Source organism: Rana temporaria, chromosome 1 (assembly GCF_905171775.1).
Source record: "Rana temporaria chromosome 1, aRanTem1.1, whole genome shotgun sequence".
NCBI lineage: Eukaryota > Metazoa > Chordata > Amphibia > Anura > Ranidae > Rana > Rana temporaria.
Genome location: NC_053489.1, coordinates 688,730,247 through 688,745,836, shown reverse-complemented (window position 1 = coordinate 688,745,836; position 15,590 = coordinate 688,730,247). Strand labels below are relative to the sequence as shown.

The 15,590-nt window shown below is 47.7% G+C and overlaps 1 protein-coding gene across 1 annotated transcript in view; it reads left to right on the top strand.

Annotated features, from left to right (window-relative positions):
* The first annotated feature begins 9,408 nt into the window (after positions 1 to 9,408).
* LOC120946177 overlaps positions 9,409 to 15,590 on the top strand; it is a 40,151-nt gene continuing 33,969 nt past the window's right edge. Inside the window, exon 1 of the mRNA XM_040361000.1 lies at positions 9,409 to 9,612. Within this exon, the coding sequence (XP_040216934.1) occupies positions 9,519 to 9,612 (94 nt within the window). The 5' untranslated portion in view covers positions 9,409 to 9,518. The remainder of the gene's footprint in view (positions 9,613 to 15,590) is intronic.

Below are 15,590 nucleotides of genomic sequence, written 5' to 3'. Positions count from 1 at the left end.
GTTCGCACCAGACATACGTGCACTTACAGTAAATGCGTTTACGTGCTATTAAAGAGAAAACTTGCACTTGCAGAAAATGCGCTTACGTGCGATTAAAGAGCAAAATTGCACTTGCAGTAAATGCGCTTAGTTGCAAATAAACAGGACACGTGCACTTACAGTAAATGCGCTTACGTGCGATTAAAGAGCAAACTTGCACTTACACAAAATGTGCTTAGTTGAAAATAAACAGAACACGTGCACTTACAGTAAATGCGCTTACGTGCGATTAAAGAGCAAAATTGCACTTGCAGTAAATGTGCTTACGTGCGATTAAAGAGCAAAATTGCACTTGCAGTAAATGCGCTTACGTGCGATTTAAGAGCAAAATTGCACTTGCAGTAAATGCGCTTACGTGCGATTTAAGAGCAAAATTGCACTTGCAGTAAATGCGCTTACGTGCGATTAAAGAGCAAAATTGCACTTGCAGTAAATGCGCTTACGTACGATTAAAGAGCAAAATTGCACTTGCAGTAAATGGGCTTACGTGCGATTAAAGAGCAAAATTGCACTTGCAGTAAATGCGCTTACGTGCGATTAAAGAGCAAACTTGCACTTACACTAAATGCGCTTAGGTGCAAATAAACAGGACACGTGCAGTAACACCCAGTACGTTTAGGTGTAAACTACACAGCACACACACAGGCAATACAACACGTTAGAGCACTGCAGCTATGCACAATCTCCTGCCTGACAAATACTAAGAGCAGATCTAGCTAAGCTATACAGTGTATAAATATATGTACAACTCCTAGGGATGTGAATATATTCTCTACACACTGTATTTCAAGCTAAACTGACCACCCTGCTCTATCTATCTAAAAAGATAATCTCTCTGTCTCTCTAGCTGCTCTCAGTAACAAGCCGGAACACACTACACGAGGCCGCCGTGCAGGCTGCCTTTTATAGTGTGGGACGTGTGCTAAAGCCCTGAGCCATAATTGGCCAAAGCAACCCTGGCTTTGGCCAATTATGGCTCTTTGTTTTTTGCGCGCTGTGATTGGCCAAGCATACAGCTCTCAATGCCAAGCATACAGCATGCTTGGCCAATCATCAGCGCTCAACGCCGCAGTGAATTATGGGCCGTTTTGCGTCACTCGAATTTGGCGCGAACGACCCGTTTTGTTCGAATTTCGACGAACGATCGAACGGCCGATGTTCGAGTCGAACATACGTTCGTATCGAACGCGAAGCTCATACCTAGTAATAAGGACGACCACCACACAAAAAATAATGGGAAGCCAAAATTTCCACAGAATTAAATAAAACTACTGTAACTCCTCAGTGAAGCCACTGTCCTGGATAAGATGATATGGCGGAGTCAGAGCTTCATGGGATTCGCTTAAGGTCTAGGGATGGGCCAAACACCCCCCCCCCCCGTTCGGTTCACAGCAAAACTCCCAAACAGGGGAAATGTTCTAACCTGAATGGCAAACCCCATTAAAGTTTATGGGAGCTGAACAGGAAAAAAATATCAAATGTGCCCATTTTGAAGGCTTATATGCATGTATTTGGCCATAAAAGGGGTATGGGGGTCTGGGCATCGCCCTGGGGGAAAGCCCATCCATCCAGCGGTCTTCACATTCACGCTGAAGCACGGATGTGTCCCTCGTTAAGGCTCTCTATTGGAGGAACTGTTGGACGCTGATTATTCACCTTAATTTGTGAGTGTATCGGATTTTATTCTTTTATATCCAATAAAAGACGTTATTGCACCATGAACCTCTGCGCTCATATTCTCTTTTGTTTTTCCTTGTCCCCATCAACATGGGGACAAGGTGCTTTGGGGTAGGGGAGGTCTGCACCAAAGCACCTACTCCCCCCCCTCCATGTTAAGGGCATGTGGCCTGGTACAGTTCAGGAGGAGGGGGGCACTCGCTCGTCCCCTCCTTTTCTGACCTTCCAGACTGCATGCCTGGATAAGGGTCTGGTATGGATTTTTAATTTACCAGTTTTTTTTTTATTCAGCTGTCAGTGGGGAAACCCATTTACAGCTGATGACTATTGGGTTGTTAAGAACACCGCAGATGGCTTCCCATCCTCACTCCTTAACAACCAGCTTATACTGCACCCTGATTGGGCAAAGCTTTGCCCAATCAGGGCGCAGAATGCACTGTGCAGCACTCAGTGTATTGCAGGGTGTTCATTGGGGGCGAACACCCTGAAAACTCGGTGTAACGGAATGACCCGGGACAACCAGAGACTTTGTGAGGATGGAGGATACTCCTGTGTCAGCGTCACTGATAACTCTTGGGTCTGAGTCCACTCTGTGCCCTTTGGGTATGGGGTGGCAAGTGAATCATAATTCATGTATTACATGAGATAGGACATCACTGATAGTTCGTATTGCAGGATTTTGAGACACTGCAAGATGTTGGTTAATTGTGACCCCAACCAGTCAATAGTGTCTCATCTCTCTCTGAAGACTGTTAATATGTTAAATAAGGCTGGCTTTTGAAAGGCCTTTAATTGTGTGATAACACTGTCTAAAACCTATTGATGCTCAGAGGTGTGAATAGGTGTCAAGCTGTATGCGGAGACGAAACGTCTGCCTAGGGAACTGAGTGGGTGAAGGTGTTTTGTTGTTATGCTGTTGATTAAGGAATGTTAAGTAATTAGCCTTAGTGTGTGATTAGGGGGGTGGAGATCTCATTGTTGCTTTAATGCCTTGTACTGTATAAAAAGCTGAGAAGAAACCATTAAAGTGTCATTACATTTGAAACCAGAAGCACAGAGCTGTGTCTCGTGTCTGGGGGGAATTCTTATGGATCGGGTCCTGTTGGTTGGAGTGTCGATAAGCTGTCTTGGATGGGATGGAAGGTCGTAAACGGTGGTGACCGTTACACTCGGATGTTCAGCGAACAGACAAATGTTCGGCCCAAACTCATGCTTGGGCTGAAATGTTCGCCCCATCCTTATTAAGGTCCAGTCTGGACAGAAGTTCACACCAAATCCTGGCTATTTAGGTGCTTGCCTGAACATTTACCCATTCTGCATGCAGGCTACGCCGAGTCCATAGCAACCAAACACATCAGCTGACTCCAATCCCTTACATGGGCAGAAATCCCCAGCCATGAAAGCAATGGAGGTGGAGGTGATTAAAAACAACAAAACACCGCTGGGGTTCCTCCTAATTCATCCCAGGAACTTCAGGTATGATAAGAATTTTAAGGGGGGCAACACAAAAGAAACCAAAAAAGGCATAAGGCCCCTCAAATTCTTAACCAAACCTTTTGGGTCTGGCATTTATTTTAGGAGGTGCCAGGAAAAGGGTGGAGCCACACCAGGCTACATGGATATATGGTGAAATGGTGGGTTGATGGGTTTCATGATTTATGTGGATCTTTTGTACATCACTGGATGACATGATTGATGATGGATCTACATCCTGGGACTTTTCTGTGGTTTTTTTTTTTTTCATTAAAGAATTTGCCAAAAACTGTGCCTGTGTGTTTATTTACACTTTCTATTTTTACTGGGAATTGCTATGTACCCAAGGGGGCCCATATCTGGGTGCCCACTTATTGTTAAAGGGGGCTTCCAGATTCTGATAAGCCCCCTGCCTGCAGATCTGCACAAACACTGAGCCAGGGTTGTGGGGAAGAGGCCCTTATCTTAATCAGGGTGGGGAAGAGTGTTTTTCCAAGGGGTCCCCAAATTTGCCAAGGTGCCCTTGAGTGCATGTGGCTTGGTATGTTTCTGGAAGGGGCACACAACCATTCCCCCTTTTCTGACCTGATAGGCTTCTGCATTGATTGTCCCATTCTGCCGGAATAGCAGCTCACCACCCCTTTGTAAACACACCTCTGGTGATAAGGATGTCCATCTTTGAGGCACAGGCATTCATACCCCTTAGTATTTGCCCACACCAACATCTATGACCCGAGGACCCCCGTTACAAGAGCAGGGGAGGAAGAAACAGGGTCTGGGAAGAAACTATGCCACAAATATTGCCTGATTAAACTAGGTAGACATGACAACCTTGTAGACCTGTGAACCTATTTTTTAGCTGAGAAGTACAGTACTTCTGGCTGCAACAAATGATATCACAAATAAAGTAATAGTACAAAAAATAACAAAATTTCATTGTTTAAAACAATATTATTATGCCAAGTGACAAATAAGCAGAAAACACAGGGGCCCAGATTCTCAAAGGGCTTACGCCGGCGCAACGCCATGTACGCCATTGTAAGTCCTAATCTGGGCCGTCAAGGTTACTATTTGTTCAGAGTGCGGCTGTCCAGAGACAATCTTTGTTCCTGCTATTCTGATCTTTAGATGGCAGCACCCATCCTTCATCTGTATGTAACATACTCAAATACCTGATCTGAGCACTAGATGGCAGCAGAGTACCCATCCTTCGTCTGTATGTCACATACTGAAATACCTGTTCTGAGCACTAGATGACAGCAGAGAACCTATACTTGTCTTTTATCTTCCCTGCCATCCCTGACACACACAAGAATATTCAATCTGAGCTCAGTATGACAGCAGAATTCCCATTCCCTGCCTGTATAATCTCTGCACCCCCCTGACACACACTACACACCACCCTCAACATCTGTGTGTTCTCTGCACCCCCCTGACATACACTACAATACCAAACCTGAGCTCCAGACAGCAGCATATATCCCACCCTCAACATCTGTGTGTTCTCTGCAATCCCTGACATACACTGCAATACCTGATCTGAACTCCAGATGGCAGCAGAGATCCCATTCTCAACATCTGTGTGTGCTCTGCAATCCCTGATACACACTGCAATACCGGATCTGAACTCCAGATGGCAGCAGATGTATTCTATGCAGCCATTTGCACACACTGCAATACCCTATCTGAGCTACAGATGGCAGCAAGGTTCCCAACATTGGCCCGTGTCTTCCCTGTAAAACCTGACACATCCTACAATATTTGATCTGATCTGTAGATGTCAACAAAGTGCTCATCCTTGGCCGGTGTCTTCGCTGCAGTCCTGAACAAACTGCAATACCTGATCTGCACTCTAGATGGCAGCAGGTTACAGAATGTTGTGTTAAAGCCCAACCAAAATGTTTTGAGTATTTTTTTTTAAAGCCTTTCTCTGCAATCCCTGATACACACCGCAATACAGGACCTGAACTCCAGGTGGCAGCAGAGATCCCATCCTCTGCCTATGTACGCTATACAGTCACTTGCACACACTGCAATACCCTATGTGAGCTCCAGATGGCAGCAAAGATCATATCCTATGTCTGTGTATGCTATGCAGTCAATTGCACACTCTGCAATACCCTATCTGAGCTCCAGATGGCAGCATAGATACCATCCTTTTCCTGTGTACGTTATGCAGTCAATTGCACACTCTGTAATACCCTATATTAGCTTCAGATGGCAGCAGAGATCCCATCCTCTGCCTGTGTATGCTATGCAGTCACTTGTACACACTGCAATACCCTATCTGAGCTCCAGATGGCAGTAGAGTTCATATTCTCTTCCTGTGTGTTCTCTGAAGTCCCTAACACAATCTGCAATACTTGATTTGAGCTTTAGAAGGCAGAAGAGAGCCCATCCTCTGTCTGTATGTTCTTTTCAGTAACTGATATACATTGCAATACCAGATCTGGCCTGTGTCTTCCCTGCAACCCCTGACACACACACAGAAATACCCTATCTGAGCTCCAGATGGCAGCAGAGTCCTGTGTCTTCTCTGTAGTCCCTGACGTGGACTGTGTGAAGCATATGCTTCAGTGTAATTCTCCCTGCTTGTTTTAGTTATATTGTGTGTGTTAGAGGTAAAAAGGGTTCATGTGTTACATGCTGATTGATATGTTAATGACCCTTCCTCAGCCAGCTCCCTATTTCAAAGAGTTAATTGACTCTCTTGTGTGTATTGTTCTAAATGTTAATTGATAAAGAAATGTGTCTGATCAGGTTAAACATAGCGGAGCCGAACCGGCTAGATACTGATTAGTTCAAAGAAATATCCTTATTTCAAAGGATCTGTATTGAAGACCCCCCACTGTGTGAGGGGGGGCGGAGATTGTCATTGTAACAGTTGTAACCACATATAAGCTCTGTGTTATACCCATTAAAAGTCTGTCTGGTTCCAGCAGTAAGCCTTGTCTCATGTGTGGATGATTCTGTGATGTTCTGTTATGGGAAGAAGGGACTGTTTGACGGGGATATCATACCAATACCGTCACAATTGGTTGGCAGCGGTGGGATTTTCCCTTCTATTCCCCTTTACATCCGGATTCCAAGCAGACACTGGAAGAACTACTGGAAGTTTGTGGAAGGATTGCTAGCAACAAAACCAAGCGGGTCATCATAGCAGAATTAATGGAGCGAGACCAGGAGGACGGGATTGCAGCAACGCCAGCAGTACAAGAGATGGAGACACCAGTGATTCAGGAGGAGGAATCACCAGCCAACAAAGTAATGAGAGAGAAGCTAGCATGGTTCGGTCCGAACCCAACGGCAGATGTGGTGCTGAAAGTGATGGACCTGTTAGCAAAGGCAGAACTACAGAAGGCTAAATAAATAAGAGACTCAGAACTACAGAAGGATAAACAAATAAGAGACGCAGAACTACAGAAGGATAAACAAATAAGAGATGCAGAACTACAGGAGGCTAAACAAATAAGAGATGCAGAGCTACAGTTAAAACTGGCAGCAGTCCAACAAGCAGCCGCACATCCTCCAAACAGTGAGTACAGCACAGCAGACGCAAGGAAGATTCCGTTTAGCGCTTTTAAAGCTTTTGATGAAAAGGACTGTGAGATTGATAACTACCTGGCAGATTTTGAGCGACAATGTAACCTGCACCGAATAGCTAGAGGAGAGTGGGTCGCAATATTGTCAGGCAAACTGTCAGGCAAAGCTTCTGATGATTTCCGGACCGTGCCAGATCAGGATATCCATAGCTACGCCAGGGTTAAAGAAGTGCTCCTGGCTCGTTATGCAGTAACCCCAGAGTCCCACCGACAGAAGTTCAGGGACTCACGCAAAACCACGAAAGACTCTTACGCAGAATGGGCATGCCAGTTATCTCTGTCGGCCTCTAACTGGGTTAACAGCAGCCAGGCCACCACCGCAGAGGACATTTTGCAACTAATGCTCCTGGAGCAATTTTACAATCACATCCAGACGGACGTCAAAGACTGGGTGAGAGATCGCAGGCCCATGACTCTACCAGAGGCCGCGAAATTGGCGGATGAATATGCGGATACTCGCAAGACGAACCAGGTCACACCACAGGTACAACCTCCACGACCAACGGCGCCCTCACACCCACCAGCCGCTAGATACCAACCTCCTAACAGACCGGTGACATCTAGCCCTCGCTATCCACGCCAGGAGGACAACGAACAACGCTGCTTCCGGTGCAAACAGCTGGGTCACTTCAAGCAGAATTGCCCCATGAACAACAACACCAGGTCAAATTGGTCTCAACCTGGGTACCGCCCACCAGCAGCAGCCCATTGTGTAGACTCGGCTTGGGATCCCCAGGAGCTGGGTCAGGAAGAACCATTGGGCACCCCTTACGAAGCCCTCACGGTACAATCTGTTATTACGGACAACAGGGAACACCATTGTCAGCTGGTCATGGGTGACAGCCATGAGCCGGAGGGGCCCTGGAGGGAGCTGGGCAGAAAGAGGCACCGCCGGCTACCCCCCAAGAAGAAGAGGTCCTGGAAGCTGTATAACCAGCTGACCTGGGAGGAGAAGAAGCGACTGGAGGAGAGGAAGTCGCAGCGGGCGTCCCAGATGCGGGCCGAGATGTTCACCAAGGGCCCACCGGTGGCCCCTTACACCACCACCCAGTTCCTGATGATGAAGGACCACGTGGAGAGCCTGCAGGACATGAGCAAGCAGGATCTGATCCGTGAGTACATAGAGCTGGAGGAGTGCATAAGCCGCATGGAGGAGGAGAACAACCACCTGAGGTCACAGCGGGCTGACCCCCCCAGGCTCCTTGAACTGGAGATGGAGCTGGAGAAGCTCAAAGAGGAGAACCGGCGGCTGCGGAGGGAGCAGAGGGTGGCTGACCCTATGGGGCACTGATCCCCCCCCCGGACTCTGAGCACCAGTGCTACAGCATTTCAACAAATATAACTTTTTCTTTTTTTTTTTATGAATCTCCTGTGATTGTCACTTCAGAGCCATAACCTGCACTCCCATAGCGGGACACCTAGACGGCGGTGCACAGACCCATTCGCCGTCTTCACACTGACTTCTGGTGACTCTGCAGATTGCACCAAGACTTGGGGACTGACCGGCGTGTGATCTGACGACCCGGTGGCATACCTGAGTCTGAAACAGTTGCCAAGGGAGGTCAGTTACGCCAAACAGAGTTAACCTCGGACTAAAAGCTCTGAACCCGTCAACCCTACTGGACCAGGAAAGGTCCAACCGGGTTTGCTGGAGCAGGGAGAAAAAGGGGGGCCATTGTGAAGCATATGCTTCAGTGTAATTCTCCCTGCTTGTTTTAGTTATATTGTGTGTGTTAGAGGTAAAAAGGGTTCATGTGTTACATGCTGATTCATATGTTAATGACCCTTCCTCAGCCAGCTCCCTATTTCAAAGAGTTAATTGACTCTCTTGTGTGTATTGTTCTAAATGTTAATTGATAAAGGAATGTGTCTGATCAGGTTAAACATAGCGGAGCCGAACCGGCTAGATACTGATTAGTTCAAAGAAATATCCTTATTTCAAAGGAAACTGTATTGAAGACCCCCCACTGTGTGAGGGGGGGCGGAAATTGTCATTGTAACAGTTGTAACCACATATAAGCTCTGTGTTATACCATTAAAAGTCTGTCTGGTTCCAGCAGTAAGCTTGTCTCATGTGTGGATGATTCTGTGATGTTCTGTTATGGGAAGAAGGGACTGTTTGACGGGGATATCATACCAATACCGTCACAGACTGCAATACCCAATCTGAGCTCTAGATGTCAGCAGAATTCTGAACCTGACCCATTATGCAACACTCTATGTGAGCTCTAGATGGCAGCAAAGTGCTCGTCCTTGGCCTGTGTCTTCTCTGCAGTCCAGGACACACTGCAATACCTGATCTGAGCTCTAGATGGCAGCAGGTTGCAGATTGTTGTGTTAAAGCACAACTCCAGCTAATATGTGTATATATTTTTTATATTTAATTGTTCTTCCTTTCTCTCCCTCTTTCTCTCATTGTGCCTCTCTCACCTCATCTGACTGCCCTCCCCCTTAATCACTATGGTGGTACTAAGAGTAAAACACCCTGCAGTCTCACTTACTCTGCAGCGTCATAACAGAGTGTCTGTGTTTGGCCCCCACTGATCATCTGAGAATGTGGTCAATAGACAGGAAGTCACCACTGAGTTATTTTCATCTCATATAATTGTGTTCCCGACACTGAGATCTGATGTTCTCCTTTCTGTTCTCATTTCTCATCAGCACACGGAGCGTTCATCAGAGGGGCACCGCTGTCTCCTGGGGTCCCTCTGTGTCCCATTGTCCAGGATGAGGGTCTCCGCTGTGATCTGGGGGTCCCTCTGTGTGCCATTGTCCAGGATGAGGGTCTCCGCTGTGATCTGGGGGTCCCTCTGCCTTATTGGTAAGTTCATCAATACATAAGTATTAGGGGTGAGAGGGATATAGGATGAGGGGATCCCCCACAAATTGGGGTCCCTCTGTATGTCAGTGTCTGGGATGAGGGTCTCCACTGTGATGTTGGGTCCCTCTCTTCATCAGTGTCTGGGATGAGGGGCTCCACTATGATCTGGGGTCCCTCTCTTTATTGGAGTCTGGGGTGAGGGGCTCCACTGTATTCTGGGGCTCCTTTCATCAGTGTCTGGGATGAGGGTCTGCCCTGTGATCTGGGGTCACTCTCTTCATCAGAGTCTGGGGTGAGGGGTTCCTATATGATCTGGTGTCTTTCTTTATCAGTGTCTGGGTTGACGGGCATAGCTGTGATGTTAGGGTTCTGACTTGATCTGGGGTCCCTCTTCTCATCTGTGTCTGGGATGAGGGGCTCCTCTGTGATCTGGGGTCCCTCTTCTCATCAGTGTCTGGGATGAGGGGCATAGCTGTGATCTGGGGTCCCTCTCTTCATCAGTATTTGGGATTAGTGTTCTGCCTTGATCTGGGGTCCCTCTTCTCAGTCTGGAATGAGGGGCTCCGCTTTATTCTGAGGCTCCTTTCATCAGCGTCTGGGATGAGGGGGTCCATTGTGATCTGGGGTCCCTCTCTTCATCAGTTTATGGGATTAGAGCTCTGCCTTTATCTGGGGTCCCTCTTCTCACCAGAGTCTGGAATGAGGGGCTCTGCTGTATTTTGAGGTTCCTTTCATCAGTGTCTGGGGTGAGGGACTCTGTTGTGATCTGGGTTCCCTTCTTTAGAGTCTGGTATTAGGGTTCTGCCCTGATCTGGGGGTCCCTCTTCTCATCAGATTATGGGGTAAAGAGCTCCACTATGATCTGGGGTCCCTCTCTTTATCAGAGTCTGGAATGAGGGGCTCCACTGTATTCTGGGGTTCCTTTCATCAGTGTCTGGGATGATGTCCTCCTCTGTGATCTGGGGTCTTTCTCTTAATCAGTGTCTGGGATAATGGTGTCCTTTGTGATATGGAGTCCCTCTCTTCATACACTGTGATCTGGGGTCCCTCTCTTCATCAGTGTCTGGGATGAGGGTCTCCCCTGTGATCTGGGGTCCCCCTCTTCATCAGTGTCTGGGATGAGGGTGTCCATTGTGATCTGGGGTCCCTCTCTTCATCAGTGTCTGGGATGAGGGTCTTCCCTGTGATCTGGGGTCCCTCTCTTCATCAGTGTCTGGGATGAGGGTCTCCCCTGTGATCTGGGGTCCCTCTCTTCATCAGTGTCTGGGATGAGGGTCTCCCCTGTGATCTGGGGTCCCTCTCTTCCTCAGTGTCTGGGATGAGGGTCTCCCCTGTGATCTGGGGTCCCTCTCTTCATCAGTGTCTGGGATGAGGGTCTCCCCTGTGATCTGGGGTCCCCCTCTTCATCAGCGTCTGAGATGAGGGTCTCCCCTGTGATCTGGGGTCCCCCTCTTCATCTGTGTCTGGGATGAGGGTCTCCCCTGTGATCTGGGGTCCCTCTCTTCATCAGTGTCTGGGATGAGGGTCTCCCCTGTGATCTGGGATCCCTCTCTTCATCAGTGTCTGGGGTGAGGGTCTCCCCTGTGATCTGGGGTCCCTCTCTTCATCAGTGTCTGGGGTGAGGGTCTCCCCTGTGATCTGGGGTCCATCTCTTCATCAGTGTCTGGGATGAGGGTCTCCCCTGTGATCTGGGGTCCCTCTCTTCATCAGTGTCTGGGATGAGGGTCTCTGCTGTGATCTGGGGTCCCTCTCTTCATCAGTGTTTGGGATGATGGTCTCTCCTGTGATCTGGGGTCCCCCTCTTCATCAGTGTCTGGGATGAGGGTGTTCATTGTGATCTGGGGTCCCCCTCTTCATCAGTGTCTGGGATGAGGGTGTTCATTGTGATCTGGGGTCCCCCTCTTCATCAGTGTCTGGGATGAGGGTGTTCATTGTGATCTGGGGTCCCTCTATTCATACACTGTGATCTGGGGTCCCTCTCTTCATCAGTGTCTCAGATGAGGGGCATATCTGTGATCTGGGGCCCCTCTCTTCATCAATATCTGGGATTAGGGTTCTGCCTTGATCTGGGGTCCCTTTCTTCATCAGTGTCTGTGATGAGGGGGTCCATGGTGATCTGGATCTTTGGGAGTCAGAGGTAAAGGGCATTTGCATAGTCCAGTCTGGAGTTTACAATTGTTCCCACCACGACTGCTATGTCTTCTTTAGGAATAAATGGAATAAGTCTGCGTAGAAGGCGCAGCAGATGGTGAGATCCGCTGACTACTGACCCTATTTGTGCATCCATTGTCATATGGGTGTCAAAGATGACGCGGAGACTTTTGACTTTGGTGCTAGGGGTGATGATTTTGCCCAGAATGGGCGGGGGAGTCCAGGTTTTTAGCCTGTTGATTCTTTCGATTGGCGTGAAACAGGAGAAGTTCTGCTTTCGAACCGTTGAGTTTAAGATAACTGTTTGTCATCCCGTTGTGAATCAAAGAGAGACATTTCTCTAGATCGAGATGATGATCCTTTTTGTTGCAGATGCGGAAATACAGTTGTGTGTCATCTGCATAAGAGTGGTAGAGCAGCTTCTGGCTACTGATGATTTCAAAGAGAGGGCGAAGATAGATATTAAACAATACCGGCGACAGAGGGGATCCTTGAGGGACTCCGTAGGACACTGTGCGTTTCTCAGAAGTGAAAGGTCCCAATTTCACTATTTGTGATCGGTTTTCCAAAAAGGAGGAGAACCACGATAGGTCACATTCCGCGACTTTGGCTATTTCAGCTAGCCGAGTCAGTAACTGTTTGTGGTCTACCGTGTCAAAAGCTGCGCTTAGGTCCAGCAGTACTAGAAAACAAGATTCTCCTTCGTCTGCGGCCTCGAGGGCGTCATCCCATATTTTGAGCAATGCTGTTTCCGTCCCGTGCCTGGGACGGAAACCTGATTGAAATGGATCAAGCTAATTATGGGTGTCTAGATGCTGTTGCAGCTGTTGTACCACTACTTTCTCCATTACCTTGGAGAAAACGTTCAGGCCTGTTATGGGACGACGATGTTCAGGGTCCTTGGGGTCAAGGGTGGGTTTCTTTAAGATGGGTTTGATTATGCCTTGTTTCAACTGGGAGGACACTATGCCTTCCCTGAATGACTGGTTTATAAGCTGCGTGATAGGCGGTGCCAGAATATCGGCACATTCCTTCAGCAGTTTGGTGGGGATGATATCATTAGGCGCTGTGCTATTTCGCAGAGTACCGATGATATTTTTTGTGGCCTCGATGAAGATGGGTTTAAGAGTGAACTTTGTTATTTGCGGTGAATTTATGTGAGTATTGGGCGAATGATTGAGGGGGGGGGGTTGAGGGGGGTACTGTTTCGCTGAATGCTTTCACGGATCCTTTCAATTTTGTTAATGAAATAATCCGATAATTCATTGCAAAATTCTTGGGTATCTGAATTGGGGGCTTCAAGACAGACTGGATTCATGGTCTGGGTGACAAGCTTGAAGAGTTTGCGGGGGCGGTTTAGGGCATTTGTGATGGCATTGGAAAAGTGATTTTTTTTGGCTTTGAAGATTTCTTTGTGATATTTTTTTGTTATTGCCTTGTAGATGGTGTGGTTTTCCTCTGAAAAGCTTATTTTCCAAGCTGCTTCCGCTCTTCTGCGTTCTTGCTTCAGCAATGACAGCTGGTCGTTAAACCAGCTGGAGTTGTTTTTCCGGATGCAGGTTTTGCGTTTGGGCGCTACTAAGTCTGCTGACTGTAGTAGAGCCTTGTTGATGGCATCCAGGGTTTCTGCGGCTGTTTGATGTAGTTGGATTGTTTTTATTTTGTTTCCTAATGTTGTTTTAAGGAGTTCCGAATGGAGCTTCTTCTGAGATCTCGTCCAGTGCATTGTCACTGGTTTTGATGTTTTTACTAAAGGGGCATTTTTGGTAATCATGAATATGATTACATGGTGGTCTGTCCATGGTAACGGCTCATTTTTGAGAATTTTTACTTCCAGATCTTGTCTGAAAATAAGATCGAGCGTGTGACCAGAAGCATGTGTGGTCCCACATACTAGCTGCTGCAGCCCTAGTTTTTTTAGGTGGTCAATGCAGGCGACGGCCATGGGATCCTGTGAGGAGTTGGCCCACAGGTTGAGATCCCCAAGCAGCAGAAGATGTTTGCTGCTTAGGGTATAAGTGGAGATGAACTCTGTTAAAGATGAGAGCAGCTGCGATTTTCGACCCGGAGGTCTATAGCAGAGTAGGATATGGACGGTCTCCTGGGGATTTGTTTGAAGTTGTAGAGTGAGGGTTTCCATGAATGAAAGTGGGTTTTGGAGGACTGGTTTAATGATCGCAAGGTGATTCTTGTGGATCACTGCCAGGCCTCCTCCTCTTTGCCCCACTCTGTTTTCTGTTATTATGCGATAATTTTCTGGCACCAGTTCTCCTAGAATGGAGTTACAGTCGTTACAGCCAGCTTTCTGTAATAAAGAGGCAGTCTAAATCGCATTGTAGGATGAGTCTTACTGTCGATCTTGTGTTGACCAGAGTGCATGATATGCGCTTTGGTTGGGATAAGGGGATGTGATGTTTGACTGTCGATCGTCGATCGATTCTAAACAGTCGTTTGGTCCTTAAGGCTTTTTTGATGTCGACCGGTAATATTGAGGCAAACGGCTTTAGTCCCCGAATGGTTGCTGCAGAGTATCTCAGATTAGTCATAGTCGCTACTGTACTGGGGGGCAGATGTCTGACAGGGGGGGGTTTCAGTATTGATGGGAGGGACGATTCGTTGAATCCTACTGTGACGGTATCGGTATGATATCCCCGTCAAAGATTCCCTTCTTCCATAAGAACATCACCCCAATATTCCACGAGGAGGAATATTCCTGAGATCGCCCATTAAGCCACACATTAGTCCAGGCTTACTGCTAGAACAAGACAGACTTTAATGTTATATCACACAGCTTATATGTCATTTCCAAAACTGTTACAATGACAAATCTCCGCCCCCTCACACTGGGGCTTCCATACAGATGAGTAGGCAGACACGACGGAGCAGAGTCTGAAAACACATTTTCTTTAGACAATGACATCAGTGACGCTGATTACTAGTTGTACTGAATACATTAACTAGACAACTCGACCCCGCATATAGAGAGATAATTACCACAATGAAGCAATCAGAATAATTAACACAAGCCACATAAACACAGATCTCCTTCACACAACACAATAGATCAATTAACCTTTAGAAATAGTGAGGGGACATTAGCACTTCAATAACCGGATGGTAATCACAATGGCAAGCAGGGAGAATTAAACTGAGACATATAGGCAAATGCATCACAATGGCTCCCCTTTTTCTCCCTGCTCCGGAAAACCCGGTTGGACCTTCCCTGGTCCAGTAGGGTTGACGGGTTTAGAGCTTTTAGTCCGAGGTTAACTCCGTTTGGCATGACTGACCTCCCTTGGCAACTGATTCAGACTCAGGTATGCCACCGGGTCGTCAGATCACACGCCGGTCAGTCCCCAAGTCTTTGTGCGATCTGCAAAGTCACCAGAAGTCAGTGTGAAGACGGCGAATGGGTCTGTGCGCCGCCATCTAGGTGTCCCGCTATGGGAGGGGCAGGTTATGGCTCTGAAGTGACAATCACAGGAGATTCATAAAAAGAAAAAGTTATATTTGTTGAAATGCTGTAGCACTGGTGCTCAGAGTCCGGGGGGGGGGAGGGGACTCAGAGCCCCATAAGGTCAGCCACCCCCTGCTCCCTCCGCAGCCGCCGGTTCTCCTCTTTGAGCTTCTCCAGCTCCATCTCCAGTTCATGGAGCCTGGGGGGGTCAGCCCGCTGTGACCTCAGGTGGTTGTTCTCCTCCTCCATGCGGCTTATGCACTCCTCCAGCTCTATGTACTCACGGATCAGATCCTGCTTGCTCATGTCCTGCAGGCTTTCCACGTGGTCCTTCATCATCAGGAACTGGGTGGTGGTGTAAGGGGCCACC